Below are 18,402 nucleotides of genomic sequence, written 5' to 3' on the forward strand. Positions count from 1 at the left end.
CTCTATGCAGGACAAATCTGACAGTCAGAGTCTCACCTTGGCCAGAGTTTCTCACAGCAAGAGCTTCTCCCAGCTTCCCTTCAGGAAAGAGAGCATCAGGGAAGCAATGTGGTATGGTAGACAACGATGACCAAACTGGGATCAAATCCCAGCTTTACTACTTTCTAGTTGGATGTTCTTAAGAACACATCCCCTCTATTAGTTTCTTCAGGTATAAATGGAAATAAAAATCTTTATCTCACAGGGGTGTTATGCTAACTATAACTATATCCATCTATCTATATCTATACATAACGATATCTATATCTATACATCTATACTAATAAAAGCCTAGGTGGCCCTTGCACCCTCATGTCATCACAAGATGGCCACCCCACGTCATCACAAGATGGCTGCCACAAGATGGCCACCCCCATGTTGTCACAAGATGGCTGCCCCCACATCATCACAAGATGGCCACCACAAGATGGCAATCACAAGATGGCCAGCAGGGGAGGGCAGTTGGGGGTGATCAGGCTGGCAGGGGAGCAGTTAGGCATCAATCAGGCTGGCAGGGGAGCCGTTAGGGGGTGATCAGGCTGGCAGGCAGAAGCGGTTAGGGGCAATCAGGCAGGCAGGCAGGCGAGTGGTTAGGAGCCAGCAGTCCCGGAATGTGAGAGGGCTGTCCGACTGCTGGTTTAGGCCCAATCCCGCAGGGCCTAAACCGGCAGTCGGATATCCCCCAAGGGGGTCCCAGATTGGAGAGGGTGCAGGCTGGGCTGAGGGACACCTCCCCAGTGCATGAATTTCGTGCACTGGGCCTCTGGTCTATATATAATTATCTACCTATTTTTATAGATCTACATATAACTATCTATATCTACATCTATGTCTATGTCTATGTCTATGTCTATATCTATATCCACATCTATCTACTGAAAGAGATAGAGATAGATAGAGATGAGAGAGAGAGAGAGAGAGAGAGAGAGAGAGAGAGAGAGAACTTTGCAGAGTCTCTGGCATAAAACAGCTGTTTAGAAAATGGCAGTTCTCATCCATTCCCTCCCTTCAGACATTCTACCAATATGAACCCCCCAACCTAATACACTAGGAGGTAAGTCAGAAAAGGGAAGTTGAGGGGACTGTGGAGTGAAGATTAAAAAAAAGATTTTTGAGAGTTAGTGGGCACTATGTAAACCTCTATCTTTGGCACTGAGGATTGTCCACACCTCTTCCATGAGTAGTCAAACTACACAAAATCACCCCAGTGGCCTCAGGAAACAGAAGAGCTTCTTGATCTTGGCAAATTCTTTCTGGGCAAGTTGAGATAAGGGAGGCCAGGAAGCCCAGGAGTGGCATACCCTATTCACTGAGATCCTTCCAAAATTATTTTCCAATCTGTGTCAACATTGTCCTCAAACACAAATAATAAGAAATAAATTTTTGCAACATTTCTTTGACAGTAACCCAAAAACTTAGAAACAGAAGACATTGAAATTTATATAACTACATTTTTGTACTTAGAAAAATATTAGTCCCCCAATTTTCCATCAAGCTGTAGTTCTTAGGCTTGGCCAATAGATGGCAGCATTAGAGAGAGCTGAGGCAACTGTATAGAAACACCAGGCTTAAAGAGAGAAAAAGGAAAGAGATGTTGAGGTCAGGCAGGGTGGAACCACCTTTTATTGAGTATATACTACATGCCTAACTCTTTACTGAATGCTCTACTCTGATGTGACAACATGGTGAGTGAGGTGTTAGCCCCATTTTCCTTTAAGAGGAACCTGAGATTGAGAGTTGTTCTCTTCTGGTGGTCACACAGCTAGCAACTGGGAGACTAACATACAACACCAAGTATGTTTGTTTTCACTCCACATCAACTCCCTGAATCTCCAAGGAGATGGTGGAGGAGGTAAGGAGCACTCTCTTACCTCCTGTCAGATGCCTCACCCTGTCCTCTGTATATCCCTCATACCTGCTCTGGTTCTCCCTTGATAATATAAGGCTGTCCCTTGCAATCTTCTTCAAGGTCCAGTATCTGACCACTCCACTTTTGTGAGAGGTGTCCTGTACCAAATTTCCCTAACCACATCACTCCCTTCCTGGTGCTCTTCAGCACTAACCAGGTGTCCAGGCCCTTGGTACTCAAAGTGTAGTGTGTGTATCAGCAGCACCAGCACTACCTAGCTAGAAATGCAGACTCTCAGGGACTACCCTAGACCTACCGAACATGTATTTTAAAAAACTCTCAAGGTGATTCTTGTGCATATTAAAATTTGAGAAGCACTGGACTAGCTCACCTTGTGTGCCAAGGGCCTTACGTGTCTCTGGTCACAGCTAGTGGATAAGGTGGTTGGGTTTCCAGAGGTGTCAAACTAGGCAGGGAATGTCAGGCTACTTGTTAGGGTCCATATTAGATTAGTGGTTTTATCAGAAAAGGGATATCTGTCTTTGCCTCTTCTAATTCCCACCGAGTCATGGCTCTAAACAATGAGCCTGCAGGCCCAGCTGCATGGAGCTGGGAAGGAAGAGGATGGCCCCTGGACTAAATGCCTGAGCCCCAGTAAGACAGAGATCAACAAGGCCAAAAAAGTGACACTCTACCACCCTGGGCCCCACAGGAAAAAGAGAGATGAGCTGAAGCAATGCTGTGACCTTGAGGTGGTCCTGTAGGAAAGCAGTGTGAAATCATCTTATAAAGAGTCAAGGAAGTGGAGACATTCAAGGGGGATCTGCTCTATGTCAGGCACACAGAAGTATTACACTCCACAGATAAGGCCAGAGACAGAAGGAGCTGACCAGAGACCACAGCATCTCCAGGCTGGACTAGGCCCGTTAATTGGAATTGCCTGGTCTCCCATGCAAACTTTCTGCCCGCCCTCCCTTAGCCCATAATGACTTACTTGTGATTCCTCTTTTCTTACCTAAGAATCCTATGAAATAATAGGCGTTATTTGGTTTTCCTCCTAATGCCCCTAAAGACTGTGGCATCTTAAAACACTCCTAGAGGGAAAGAGAATGTAAGATTCTCAATTCACTTGTGGACTGCTGCTCACGGATCTCTGTGCTCACATGGCGATGTGATGGGCAGGCAACAATGGGCTCGGAAAAAGGAGTGACTTACTTTGAATGCATCAACATAGACAGGATTGATTTGGTTTATGCCCAGGCGGAGGGGCACAATGAGCAGCAGGGATTTCCAGGCTGGGCAGCAGGCAGAAGTGGCCTTACTGTGGTTCGAAGCATTCAGAGAATCAGGGGGACTCTCACCGTCTGTATCAGTACTCAAGGGAAGGACACGGCACATTTTTTCTAGAAACAGAAGACAAGAAAGCTGGTAAATTAGGTATTCAGCCCTAACAGATATGCCAAAGTCAAAACTAAGGGAGACCTCACATGACACCCCCTGCCTAGAAGGCCTTTGTCTCTGTCTGCCACCAGAACCCAGCTTGTCCCACTTCCCACAGGAAGCCCAGGCCACTCTTCCAGCCCTTACTTCTCTTCCTTCTTGCAATTGAGCACTCCCTTACCTCCTGTCAGATATCATGGGCTCACTGAGAGAATCTCATTTCTCAACTAGTCTGCAAGGGTCTTTGGGAGAGGGACCGTGTCTTTTGATTTCTCTAACCCCATGATGGGGAGCACAGGGCTAGACCAGGGGACAGTCTCCACAGAAGACATGTTGGTGGTTTAACTGATTATCCACACTTGGGTGTCCTGCAGGGAAAAGGTCTGGTACCGCACCGAGGAGCAGCAAAGATCCTCTAATTGTTTTCTTCCTTTCATAAAACTGAAAGGAAAGATAAAAAAAGGGGTGCAGGGGATGATTAACCAGGGTTCTGTGATCCCCTAAGCTCCATTGCCCTGATGGGGCAGGTCAGAGCCAGTGTGCATGCGTGAGTGTGTGTGTGAGTGTGTGTGTGTATCCCAGTCTGCAGGGACCCAGCATCCTAAGATCCAGCCATGTCTGTCTGTCTGTCTATATATCTGCCTCTGTCTGTGCCTCTCTCTGCCTGCATATCTATCTATATATCTATCTCTCGCTCCTGATTTCTGAATGGTGAGGAAGGACCTCATCACCCACAACCCAAAAAGGTAAACAGACTGTAGACTCACTGATATCTTCAATGACCACTGTGTTATCCATTGAAACATAAACAGCCAAGGAATTCCATTCGTCAAATAAAGCAAGTTTTCTGCAAAGCAACATACAAGGAAGTCACAATTGTGGAAGATGAAAATACCAGCAGGAAACAATACAATCCATGCCCAGTGTTCCTGAAGTCACTGAACACTGAGCCTCAGAGAGGTTGGGGTTCAGGTTAGCTCTAGCTCCTTCAAGTGAGCACTGGAACATTCCATGTTTAGGGACCTTGAGTATGCCACAAAGTCACAGGTTCTGAACCTTGAAAAGGAGGCCCTACTTTACAAAATGGAAAAGTCTACCTCACAAGATGATGTTACTCCTCTTGGGTGAAAGAGAAGAGTTACCAATGCATCTGCTCCCAATAAGTTTTGTTTTGTTTTCTTTCCTTAAATAAAAGATATTCTGATTTATTGCTTTACTCAGTAAATGGAAACTGTCATATATATATATATATATATATATATATATATATATATATATATATATATAATATATATATACAGAGAGACAGAGAGAAAAAGAGACAGAGAGAGACAGAGAAAGAAACAGGTTGCTCATATCCATCCCCATGTGAAAAAGAGACAGAGAGAGACAGAGAAAGAAACAGGTTGCTCATATCCATCCCCATGTGCTGTGAGAATGCTGCTTAAGAACACTTGTGCTGCAAATGGCTTTGGCTTTGGGTGCTTGGCTGAAGAAAGAGAACATGTTGAGTTGCATGGCCCAAGAGATTAGGAAGAAAACCCCTTTGAGAGCATATCTGAAGACTGAGCAAAGTACCATGATTATTTCTCCTTTATCTTCTCTTCTTGCCAGTTTGAAAGAAAACAAATTTAACCTGGCTACTCAGATTCCTGGGTAAAGTCCAGTCCCACTCGACAAAAGAAAAAACATTCTCTCCCAAACCATGGTAGCTATCAGAAAGAGGTTAATTACTCTTATACTTTTATTTTACTTGTTTTAACATATTATCTTTCTCAAAAATAATAATGAGGAGAATAGAAAATGGTGGCCGAATAGGCAGCAGTGTTGTCCACCTCCTCCTTGCAGTGGTTCTCAACCTTCCGAATGTCGCGACCCTTTAATACAGTTCCTCATGTTGTGGTGACCCCCAACCATAAAATTATTTTCGTTGCTACTTCATACAGATAACATCCACCCTGAATTAACAAATTAGACACAGCTGATGAGACAATTTTCAATAAGGAAGGGCAGAGATGCCTTGAGAACGCCGCCTGCCAGCCATAACCCGTGTGGAACCACCACTGTGCCCCAGCAGTGAGTGGTGCAGTACCTACCAGCAGGCTGCCAGAGGTCCGCAGGGAGAGCGCACTGCCAGAGTGAGCTCGCGAACCAGGCCTCCTTACCAGCCTGCATGGTCCCAGCATCCTAAGATCCAGCTCCAAGACCTCACAGTAAGTGCAAGCCAGGGGGAACCCTGTGCCCCACCCATGCCCCGGACACCAAAACCATGCTGTTAGCCTGACCCAGAGCCACCCAGCACCTGCTCAACCCCAAGCCCCAGGACCTGCTGCCGGTGCAACCCAGACCAACCCAGAGCATGCCCCACTCCAGACCACAGGAGAGTGGGGACTGTGTAACCCAGAGCAACCTGTGTGACCAAGAGCAACCAGTGCTGGCATTATCCCAGCCCCCCTGGACAGCACTGATGAGGTGACCCAGAGCAATGCATGCCCGCTTCACCTCAGCTTGGGAGGGGCGACCCACAGCAACCCAGTGCATGCCTCACTTAGGTCCACAGGGGAGCTCTGATTGTGGGACCCAGAGCAACCCACACCCACTTTCTCCCGGCCCCTGAGACAGTCCTGTAGGGGCTACCTGGAGGAACCCAGCACATGCCTCACTACAGACTACAGAACAGCGCTGCCGGGGTGACCCAGAGCAAGCTGGTGTGCCCAGCCCGGTGCCAGAGGACCGTGCTGCAAGAGCACTGCCAGAGGGACCTAGGGTGCCACCCTTCCATGAGTTCCAGGGCCGCACAGTGAATTGCATGTCAGAGGGCTCTGGGTCCTCACTGGGAATCACACACCAGAGAAACTGTGAACGTGCTCCCACCATCCCAAGCATCTGAAGCAGACAACTGAGGGTCCAGATCTGAGGGAGAAGGGAATACAACTCAGAGCCTACACAATAAAGGTATGAGACTCAAGGCAGACCCAGCCTCTGGGCTAACAATTTCAGGACCATTGCCCTGATAGGGTCTTCAACCTCTCAAACTCCAAGCAGGGTACCCAGGGCCAGAAAGAGACAGCAAAAATGGGGAGACAAAGAAACACCCCCCGCCAAGGAAAGAAAAGGCTGAATCGTGAGAAAAGGAACTAAATGAAATGAAGACATGCAGTATTTCAGAAAAAGAATTTAGAGTAAAGGTTATACAGTTCATAAACTGGAACAGATGAGAAAATCAACAGCTTATGTAAGAATCAAGCGGAAATAAAAATGATATAGCTAAAACACAATGTAAGGTTTCGACAGTAGACTAGAAGTGGAGGGCTGAATTAGTGAGTTAGAAGGCAGGGCAGAAAAAAAACACACAATCTGAACAGCAATTGGAGAAAAATATTACAAAGCCTAGAAGGAGAGCCTAAGGGAGTTTTGAGAAAACATGTAAAGAGGTAACATCCATGTAATAGGGGTGTCAGAAGTACAAGAAGAGGAGCAAGGTTTACAAAATCTATTTGAAGAAATGACAGAAAACTTCTCTGATTTGAGGAAGAAAAGAGTCACAGAGAGTCCCAAATAAGATGAACCCAAAAAGACCCACACCAAGAAATGTCGTAATTACAATGGCAAACATTAATGACAAAGAGAGAATCTTAAAGGCTCCAAGAGAGAGACAGAGAGTTACCTACAAGGTATCTCTCACTATATTATCAAATGATTTCTCAACAGAAACACATCAGGCCAGAGAGAATGCAATGGAGTATACAAAGTAATGCAAAGCAAGGGACTGAATCTAAGAATACTCTATCCAGCAAGGCTATCATTCAAAATTGAAGGGGAAATCAGGAGCTTCACAAACAAAAAAAGGATAAGAGGGTTTAACACTACCAAGCCAGAAATGCAAGAAATGCTAAAGGGACTGTTGTAAAAACAAGAAATTGAAAGGGAAGAAGAAACACAGGCATAAAGAATAAAAATGGCTACAAACAAGTACCTATCAATAATAACCTTAAACATAAATGGATTAAATGCTCCAATCAAAAGACATTGAGTGGCTGAATGGATAAGAAAACATGACCCATATATATGCTGTCTACAAGAGACCCACCTCAGAACAAGGGACTCACACAGACTGAAAGTGAAGACATGGAAAAATATTATTCACGCAAATGGAAATGAAAAAAAAGCTGGGGTAGCAATACTTATATCTGACAAAATAGACCTCTAAGTTAACAAGAGATAAGGAAGGCCACTTCATAATACTAAAGGGATTGACTACAACAAGAGGATATAACTCTGGTAAACACATATGCACCCAATGCAGGACCACCCAAATACAAAAATAAAATAAAATTTCTGAACGATACCAAGGGAGAGATCAGCAGCAATACAATCATAGTAGGGGATTTTAATACCCCATTGACATCACTGGATAAATCATCTAGACAAAAAATCAGCAAAGAAACAGCAATTGTAAACAACTCACTAGATCAGGACTTAATTGACACCTTCAGAATATTTCACCCCAAAGGTACAGAATATACATTCTTCTCAAATGCACATGAGGCATTTTCAAAGATAGACCACATATTGGGACACAGGCAAACTCTCTTCAAATTCAAAAAGACTGAAATCATATCAAGCGTCTTCTCAGATCACAATGGCATATTAGAAATCAACTACAATAAAACAAAAAAATTTCAAACACTTGGAAGCTAAATAGCATGTTATTAAACAACTAGAGGCCTAGTGCACAAAATCCGTGCACTCGTTGGGGGGGGGGGGGTCCCTCAGCCCGGCCTACGCCCTCTCACAATCCAGGAGATGTCAGTCAGACATCCTTAGTGCTGCTGCTGAGGTGGGAGAGGCACCTGCCACCGCCGCTGTGCTCACCAGCCATAAGCCCGGCTTCTGGCTGAGCAGCACTCCACCTATAGGAGCGCACTGACCACCGGGGGGCAGCTCTTGCATTGAGTGTCTGCCCCCTAATGGTCAGTGTGCATCATAGCAACCGGTCATTCCGCCATTCAGTCAATTTGCATATTAGCCTTTTATTATATAGGATGATTGAGTTACCAACGTGATCAAAGAAGAAATAAAAAACATCCTGGAAACAAAGGGCAATGAAAACACAACAATCCAAAATCTATGGGACACAGTGAAAGCAGTACTGAGAGGGATGTTCATAGCATTACAGGCCTACCTCAAAAAAACAACAACAACAACAAAAAAAACCACAAGAAAAACTGGTAATAAATTATCTAACTCTAAAACTTAAGGAATTAGAAAGAGCAAGAAGAAAAGCCCAGAGTGAGCAGAAGAAAGTACACAATAAAAATCAGAGTGGAAATAAATGACATAGAGACAAAAAAAAAATACAAACGATCAATGAAACCAGGAGCTGGTTCTTTGAAAGGATAAACAAGATTGATGAACCTCTAGCCAGGTTCCTCATGAAGGAAAGAGAAAGGAACCAAATAAACAAAATCAGAAATGAAAGAGATGAAATAACAACAGACCCCACAGAAATACAAAGGATTATAAAAAGAAATAATATGAACTCTATTCCTGTCAGCCTGGAATAAATGGACATATTTCTACAAAAATACGACCTTGCAAAACTCAATCAGGAAGAATAAAATAATCTGAATACACTGATAACTATGGAGGAAATTGAAGCAGTAATCAAACAACTTCCAGCAAACAAAAGCCCTGGGCCAGCAGGCTTCACAGGGGAGTTCTACAAAACACTCACAGAGGAACTAAAACCTATCCTTCTCAGACTATTCCAAAAAATTCAAGAGAAAGAAACACTTCCAAACTCTTTCTATGAAGCCAGTGTTACCCTAATCCCGAAACCAGATAAAGACACCACAAAGAAAGAGAATTACAAGCCAATATCCCTGATGAACATAGACGCTAAAATCCTCAACAAAATTCTAGCAAATCGCATTCAACATTACATTAGAAAGATCATACATCATGACCAAGTGGGATTTATTCCAGGGATGCAAGGATGGTACAATATCCACAAATCAATAAATGTGATACATCACATAAACAATCTGAGAGACAAAAATCACATAATCATATCAATCAATGCAGAAAAAGCATTTGACAAAATCCAACACCGTTTCTTGATAAAAACTCTCAGCAAAGTGGGAATAGAGGGGTCATACCTCAACATAATAAAAGCCTTATATGACAAACCTACAGCCAATGTCATACCCAATGGGCAAAATCTAAAACCATTTCCCCTAAGAACAGGAACAAGATAAGGATGCCCACTTTCACCACTTCTGTTTGACACAGTACTGAAAGTGCTAGCCATAGCCATCATACAAGAAGAAAAAATAAAAGATATCTAAATGGGAAAAGAAGAAGTAAAATTGTCATTATTCACAGATGACATGATATTGTACATAGAAAACCCTAAAGACTCCATCAAAAAACAAGTATATTTAAAAAATAAATTCAGCAACATAGCAGGATACAAAATTAATACCCAGAAATTTATGGCTTTTCTATACACCAATAATGAACTCACAGAAAGAGAAACAAACAAACAAACAAAAAATCCCACTTACCATTGCACCAAAAAAAAATTAAGATACCTAGAAATAAACTTAGCTAAAGAGGTAAAATACCTGCAATCAGAAAACAATAGGACATTGAAAAAAGAGATAGATGAATACATAAACAAATGGAAGAATATACCATGTTCATGGATTGGTAGAATAAATGTCATTAAAATGTCCATACTACCCAAAGCAATCTATAGATTTAATGCAATCCCCATTAAAATATCAACAGCATATTTCACAGACCTAGAACAAACACTCTAAAAATTCATCTGGAATAAAAAAATACCCCAAATAGCCCCAGCAATCTTGAGAAAGAAGAACAAAGTTAGAGGGATCACAATACCGGATATCAAGCTATATTACAAAGCCACTGTTCTTAAAACTACCTGGTACTGGCATAAGAACAGACATACAGACCATTGGAATAGAACAAAGAACCCAGAAATTGACCCAAGCCATTATGCTCAATTAATATTTGACAAAGAGGCAAGAGCATACAATAGAGTCAAGATAGTCTCTTCAATAAATGGTGTCAGGAAAATTGGACAGATACAGGCAAAAAAATGAAACTACACCACCAACTTACACCATACACAAAAATAAACTCAAAATGGATAAAGGACTTAAATGTAAGACAGGAAACCATAAAAATCTTAGAAGAATCCTTAGGCAGCAAAATAACAGACATATGTCATAGCAATATCTTTATCGATATACTAGTAGCTCCTAGGGCAATGGAAATTGAGGAGAAAATAAACAGATGGGACTACATCAAAATAAAAAGCTTCTGCACAGCAAAAGAAACCATCAACAAAACAGCAAGAAAGCCCACTGCATGGGAGAACATATTTGCCAATGTTATAGCCGATAATGGTCTAATATCCAAAATTTATAGGAAACTCATACATCCTACCAAAAAGAAGATAAACAATCCCATCAAAAAATGGGCAAAGGACTTAAATAGATACTTTTTGAAAGTGGACATATATAAGGCCAAGAGACAGATGACAACATGCTCAATGTCACTAAGCATTCGAGAGATGCAAATCAAAACAGCAATGAGATACTATCTCACACCTGTCAGAATGGCTAGCATCAACAAATCAACAAACAACAAGCGCTGGCGTGGATGTGGAGAAAAAAGGAACCCTTTTGCACTGCTGGCTGGAATGCAGAATGGTGCAGCCACTGTGGAAAACAGTATGGCGTTTCCTCAAAAAATTATAAATGGAACTCCCATTTGACCCAGTAATCCTACTTCTAGGAATACATCACAAGAAACCAGAAACATCGATCAGAAAGGACAAATGCACCCCTATGTTCATAGCAGCACAATTTACGATAGATAAGATTTGAAAAAGCCCAAGTGTCCATCAGCAGATGAATGGATTAAAAAACGGCAGTACACCTACACAATGGAATACTACGCTGCTATAAAAAAAGAAAGAACTCTTACCATTCGCAACAGCATGGATGGACATGGAGAGCATTATGCTAAGCAAAATAAGCCAGTCGGAGAAAGATAAATATCACATCTCGCTCATTGGTGGAATATAATGAAAAACATAAACTGACAAACAAAAACAGATCCATGGACAGAAAAGCATCAAACAGACCATCAAACTTCAGAGGGAAGGCAGGGGAAGCGGGTAAGAGATCAACCAAAAAACTGGAATGCATGCATATAAGCATAACCAATAGACACAGACACTAGGAGGAGGTGAGGGGATGTGCTGGGGGGTGGGGGTGGCCCGGGAGTGGTCAATGGAGGAAAAAGGAAACATGTAATACTCTATTGGTATGTAATATTTTAAACAATAAAGAATTTTTTTAAATAATAATAATGATACTATACACTGCTGTTAATGATAACAATCATGTATCTGAACCTAGTTAAATATTTCTAAAAATGTATGTTTCCATTTTTTTGTTGTTGGGAACTTCAAAATCTATATATATAAAAGCCTAAGCAACTAGTCTACTGAACAACCGGTCGCTATGACACGCACTGACCACCAGGAGGCAGACGCTCAACACAGGAGCTGCTCCTTGGTGGTCAGTGAGCTCCCACAGCCAACCTCCCATGTTCCTTTTCCCTGGCCGCCCAACCTCCCACGATCCCTCCCCCAGACTGGGCGAGATGGCCCTAATCAGCCCTGATCACTGTCCAGGCCGCAGGACCCCACCCATGCACGAATTCATGCACCATGCCTATACTTGAGAATAAAGAACCAAATTCTGAGGGATATCACTTAAAAACCAACCATTTCAAGCCGGGTTTTGGACTCAGCATAGCCATTCTAATCTTCTACACTTTTACTCTGGGTTCCTACAGTGGCTCCCGAAATACTGCCCAAACCTCACTCTGCAGAGTCAATGATACTCCAAAAGGCAATACAGACTAAGGTAAGAAAGTAGTCTCAGACATACTACACTGGTAGCGAAAAGTAAAACCAAGATATTGGTTTCACTTGGTTCCCCAGGAAATCCAGACTACTCCCATCACAAGCACATTTACAATGTGTTCTAGTTCATTGAAGACTGACTAATAATTGAATCAGTACCCCATCTGTACTTTGCATGGATCAGGTACCTCCATCATGCTCCAGAGAGCCCAGAATTGAAACAGGCTACATCAAAGAAGTCCCAATGATTTCAGTCTTCTGATGCTAAATCCAACCCCAGATTCTGGCTACCATTTTCATTCATTCATCAAATATTTATTGAGCACTTAAGTGTGCCAGTCAGTTTTATGTGCTAGTGTTCCAGCAGTGAGCAAGACAAATACAAGCTTTGCCCTCATGGAGTTTTCATTTGGTGATATGTTGTCAGGAAGGAGCGTGATAACAGGCAAGGTGACCTGCAGGTGTAGGTCCTGATGCCACTCACTTCATTCACTTCCTAAACATTGGTCCAGGCTTCTCCATCTTGCCTCTAACTATGGGAGGTGAATTTTGGAGTTTAACAGAACAAGTGCAAAATTACTAAGCTGGGGCACGTGAAGTCTGCTAAGAGATCACAGACAGATTCCAAGACTCCGTTGGGTTTGCCTCCTCCAATAAGTCATGAGTTCCTTGAGGCAAGGAGTGTGTCTAGTTCATTTCTGTACACCATGCACTTAGCACAGTAAAATACCCAGTAAATGTTGAATGAATAAATAAATGAATAAGTGGGTTTTTTATAATACTATACAGGGTGGGAGTCCATGTCTTGCCTAGGCTGGCTCAGTCTCCCCCACTTAGTATGAATACTTTGGCTTCAAAGTGACCCTCATGCTGATGGCACATGAGCACCACTCTGTGGGGATACCAAATGAGTCCTGAGGTACCTCTACATATACTGGTACCAATGACTATACCTCTGATATACCAAGACAGCTATGCCAGTTACACATTTCAAAAAACTGTCTGAGAAAAATGGTACAGATGTTTGCTGGTTTAGTGGGATGGCTTACTTAGTGGAATGGCAAGAATAGTTACGTTGATGGCACATTGAGTTGGCGGAGGAGGAAGGCATAAGAGATAGTATAATAAAGTGAATGCCAGACTCTTACTTACTTTAACACCTGTGCAACTGTATTTGGTCCAAACCATTCGCCAATTGACTTTCCTTCTCCTACACCCATTTGCGCTGTTTTTATGTGGAAAAAAAGTAAACATGTTAGCAAAAGGTCTTCCAGCATGCCACAAAATCCCAACTTTCTGCATAAATAAACAGGTGGACAACTTAGTGGAGCCACATACAAAGTAGGGGACAAGAAGAGCAGGTACAGGCATTGTCTTTAAACCACTGAAGTGACCTTACCCATTTGATGGATAGAGTAGCAACAGTCTTTTCTATCTAAGAAGCACTGTAGGATCCGCTGGTATTCTTTGGGTTGTTCTTTTTGTTTCTCCCAGTTCCAGTCTTTTAGGAAAAAAAAAAAAGGTTAAGTTATTTTTATAATTTCTTATTACTTCTCTGAACTCTTATTATAACCATGAGGTTAGAAGGACAACAAAGAAGTTATATCTTAATGGCAGGAATGACCAACTTTGAACATTCCTACATATCTTTAATTTTGATGACAAAGGCATCTGGAAACTGATTACTTTCAAAGACTTGATAGGTGTAAAGTAAAAGCAAAACAAGAAGTTGACCAAGGAATTGACTTAGCCCCAGGGCTAGAAGTGGGTAAATATATGAAAACAGTCTCATAAAGACCTTTCTGGTCAGCTACTCAGTGACCAAGGGGTCACACAAAACCCAGCAACATATCCGTATATCACCCAGATGCCAGTGTCTCATCACCACACAGACAGCAACGGCTTTCTCCTTATATTTTGGCAGCATTACCAAAAGAGTCTCATGGGGGGAGTGCTATTCTGACACACAACAGTTCACAGGGGGAATATACACAATTCAGAGCTAAGGAAGCTTTCAAAAATTGCATGCTACCAATTTTACACAACATTTAAAAAGTCCACACTGAGCTTTGCAAAAACAAATACCTTTGCTATCAGAGTTCAAGGTTTCCTTATGACCAAAACCAAAATAATCACATCTGTAGGGATCCCATCCATGACTTAGGCACAACCCTCCAATGCTACTGATGACAACTGCAAAAACTTGCCATAATCACTGCTGTGGACAGGATGCACTGCTCCTATCCCTCCGCTCTAGGAACTCTGTCTAATGGGACAGAATTCTGAGGCTTGCTTTGCTTCCAAGACATAAATTTATCTACTGAGGTTTTAGAAAGAGTTTGAATTCACAACTTAATTTTACTTGAAGCCAAAGGCCACTATCTCCAGAGTCTTCCATTCTCTTTGCTTTGAGTATTTCTGAAACCAAAGTTTTAAACTTCATATTCAGCACAGACTTCAGAGGGTTATCTGTATCCAACTGTTTTTCATCAGCTACCAAATTGTCCAAGTCTGGGGAAACCCTGATTAGCTGGCTGCTACTAGTAAGTACCACTAAATAGTTTCTGATGATGGTGATAAGTGAATCCACCTCAATAACTAAATAGGAAACACAACAAAACACTTCTTCACAAAATTATATCTTCTAATTCAGGGGTCCTCAAACTACGGCTCGCGGACCACATGCAAATACAAATATTGTATTTGTTCCCGTTTTGGTTTTTTACTTCAAAATAAGATGTGCAGTGTGCATAGGAATTTGTTCATAGTTTTTTTTTAAACTATAGTCTGGCCCTCCAACGGTCTGAGGGACAGTGAACTGGCCCCCTGTTTAAAAAGTTTGAGGACCCCTGTATCTAATTCATCTTTGCTATAAGATCTATTCCCAAATCCTTCCTGCTATTTGCTTTTACATTAAAATAATTGAGACTGCTTACTGGGATTTTTTTCCCCAGTTTGCTTTTCACAAAATTCACTTGCAGAAGAAACATCTTTTTTAAAATTCTTTATTGTTGAAAGTATTACATATGTCCCCCTTTCCCCCCATTGTCCTCTCTCAGCCTGCCCCTGCCCCTCAGTCCCAACCTTCACCCCCACATTGTCTGTGTCCATTGGTTATGCTTATATGCATACAAGCTCTTTGGTTGGTCTCTTATTCCCCACCCCCAGAAGAAACATATTCTCATTTATAAATGAAAAAAAGTCACCCAGCCAGTAAGCTCAGTGGTTGAGCATCAACCTATGAACCAGGAAGTCACAGTTCAATTCCTGATCAGGGCATATGCCTGGGTTGTGGGCTCAATCCCCAGAGTGGGGCATGCAGGAGGCAGCTGATCCATGATTCTCTCTCATCATTGATGTTTCTATCTCTCTCTCCCTCTCCCTTCCTCTCTCTGAAATCAATAAAAACATATTATAAATGAGAAAAAGTTAAATAGTAAGAATGAATCTTCTCCAAGAAGTGTACCATAGAGACATCTCTGAACAAGGAGTCAGAAGTCCTACATTATATTCCCAAATCTATGTTTTCTAGCTGTTTGACCCTGGGAAAGTCACCTTACTTCCTGAGCCTCAGTTTCTTCATCTGATAAACAGAAAGCAGGCACAAGATATCCTAAACCCCAAAAAGAAGGAATCAGGCCCTCAAATCTCCCCAGACCCTTCCATAATCATTTGTGATAATGGCAGCAAGGTGTGTGAGGTTGCACAATGGAGAAAAGGAATAATGTTTCCATTCTCTGAATCTCAATGATTTCAGCAGAAAATTTCAGTTAAGGTGTCCTTTCACTCCTTCATCCTCAAGTTGAACTGGACTTTCACTCAATTGCCAAAATTGGCATCCAGTCATGGTCACCCTACAGATGCTCACAGGGAAAGCAAGAATTGCCCAGCCAACGTGGCTCAGTGGTTGAGCATCGGCCTATGAACCAGGAGATCATGGTTTGATTCCTGGTCAGGGCATTTGCCTGGGTTGCGGGCTTGATCCCCAGTGTGGGGCGTGAAGGAGGTAGCCAATCAATGATTCTCTCTCATCATTGATATTTCTATCTCTCTCTCCCTCTCCCTTCCTCTCTGAAATCAATAAAGATAGATTTTTTAAATATATTTTATTTATTTTTTACAGAGAGGAAGGGAGAGAGATAGAGAGTTAGAAACATCGATGAGAGAGAAACATCGATCAGCTGCCTCCTGCACATCTCCTACTGGGGATGTGCCCGCAACCCAGGTACATGCCCTTGACCGGAATCGAACCTGGGACCTTACAGTCCGCAGGCCGACGCTCTATCCACTGAGCCAAACCGGTTTTGGCAATAAAGATAGATTTTTTTAAAAAGAAAGGAAGACTCAAGATTTCCAACAATGATTACTGAAATGATTTTAATAAAGTAATTTTTTGAGGAAGGTAATTTAAGGATCCCTTAATCATCAAATGGACATCTTCAGTGAACCAAAACCAAAATAGCACCAGCTCCCTCATTAGGCATTTCCTTTATGTCATTTACATCCTTTGCCAGGCAGATATTTTAAATGAGGTCAAGAAACAGACCTACCACCACACCCTTCCTCCTGCTCCCTTTGTTATGTGACCCGTTTAAGGACTCAGTCACACAATGACGAAGATGGAAACTAAATGACACACCTGCCTCAAGGTTCAATTCTGTCCCTCTGGCTTGGTGATTCACAAGGAAATGTCGCCTCTTTCCTTCTCATGGGAGACTTTGTCAACTTGTCAACCACACCACTTGAGCTTACATGGAGCACTTTTAGGACCTGTAGCTCGGTTAGTGAGTATTCCTCAAGTTCACCACAAATATGAAACCACCAGCAGTAAGCCCTACTGAAGAGGTCTCTAAGGCAGTTTAGAGAACAAATTTAACTCACCCCTTCCCAAGTGTCTGCAGATAAGGGCTTGAGCCAGCATCATCTGTCCACAGCGTAGCATACATCCCCAGCCAGCATCTGATGAAGGGCCCGTTCCTCCTGTTGGCAAAATGGATGGCAATAAATATGAGTTCCTGAAATTGCCCTTTCCCAAAACAATCAGCATGTCTGGGAATCATACAAGATACACACACACACACACACACACACACACACACACACACACACACTGAAAAGAGGTAAGAGATATAGCCAGATATCAAACAGGGTTTGTTACAGGGTGGAACTTGCAAAGTTAATGCTGAGTTAACCAAAATGGGTCCTATGGCCAAAAACAAAATAAACAAATGAACAGAACCTGTACTTTATGTTTTCTGCTTGGAGACTTCTAGGTATGCATGCAATTTTGGTAGACGAGTGCAATGTATGACTACCAACACTTAGTCTATGCCATATAATTATCTGTTTGACCAAACCTGGCTTTGCACAGCTCACCTTTCAGGGAAACCCATCTTACCTTACTTAAGAAATAAATGCTATGAAAGGCAATCATCAAAATGTCAAAGATATCTGGAAGACTTTTGACTGTTCTAAATGTACATTATAAAGATCTGAACAGCAAGAAGGGCAATGTAAAATAGAGAAAAGAATCTTAAATTGGGCATCAGAAGACCAGTCTCTAAATACCTAAATCTAAATCTCATCTACAGACTGGGGATAATAGCATACACCCTGGCTACTATCAGTGGGGATTATAAGAATCAAGTGAGAGAGTATCTGGGAAAGTGTTCTACAACCCACTCAGGATAATGGAAATATTTGGTGTTATGAGTAAGGTCACAATTAAGAATACTATTAATAGCCCAGCCAGTGTTGTTCAGTGGTTGAGCATCTACCTATGACCAGGAGGTCATGGTTCAATTCCTGATCAGGGCACATGCCCAGGTTGCAGGCTCCACCCACTAGTGTAGGGCGTGCAGGAGACAGCTTCTATCTCTCTTTCCCTCCCCTTCCTCTCTGAAATTCATAAGAAACCCAATCGCATTTTAACCAAATAATTTCAACATTTCCCCTATCTATGTTTTGACAATAAATATATATTATATATATAATACATTATATGTAATATATATTAAAAGAATACTATTAATAAATTAGAAATGTACTATATCTTTAAAAGGCACAAAACCAGCTAATAAATGAAATAAGACAAAGAGTTCCA

General features: G+C 42.1%; 1 protein-coding gene across 10 annotated transcripts in view; it reads right to left on the minus strand.

The window, feature by feature from the left end:
• Positions 1-18,402, minus strand: part of ATG4A (autophagy related 4A cysteine peptidase) — a 62,100-nt gene that overhangs the window by 6,513 nt on the left and 37,185 nt on the right. For 8 of the 10 annotated variants that reach the window (XR_002830659.1, XM_006082250.3, XM_023758693.1 and 5 more), the window contains 6 exons: positions 17,181-17,279; positions 13,699-13,800; positions 13,452-13,524; positions 4,096-4,175; positions 3,104-3,291; positions 2,904-2,982 (listed from right to left, as the gene is read on the minus strand). Coding sequence is in view for 9 of the 10 variants with exons in the window: in XM_006082250.3 (XP_006082312.1) it covers positions 2,904-2,982; positions 3,104-3,291; positions 4,096-4,175; positions 13,452-13,524; positions 13,699-13,800; positions 17,181-17,279 (621 nt within the window). In the remaining variant the exon portion in view is untranslated. Of the gene's footprint in view, positions 1-36; positions 79-2,903; positions 2,983-3,103; positions 3,292-4,095; positions 4,176-4,425; positions 4,515-13,451; positions 13,525-13,698; positions 13,801-17,180; positions 17,299-18,402 lie in introns of those variants that run through there. The other 2 variants (XM_023758710.1, XM_023758702.1) reach the window with 2 other exon arrangements.

The sequence above is a fragment of the Myotis lucifugus genome, unplaced genomic scaffold, assembly GCF_000147115.1.
Source record: "Myotis lucifugus unplaced genomic scaffold, Myoluc2.0 scaffold_2, whole genome shotgun sequence".
Classification (NCBI taxonomy): domain Eukaryota; kingdom Metazoa; phylum Chordata; class Mammalia; order Chiroptera; family Vespertilionidae; genus Myotis; species Myotis lucifugus.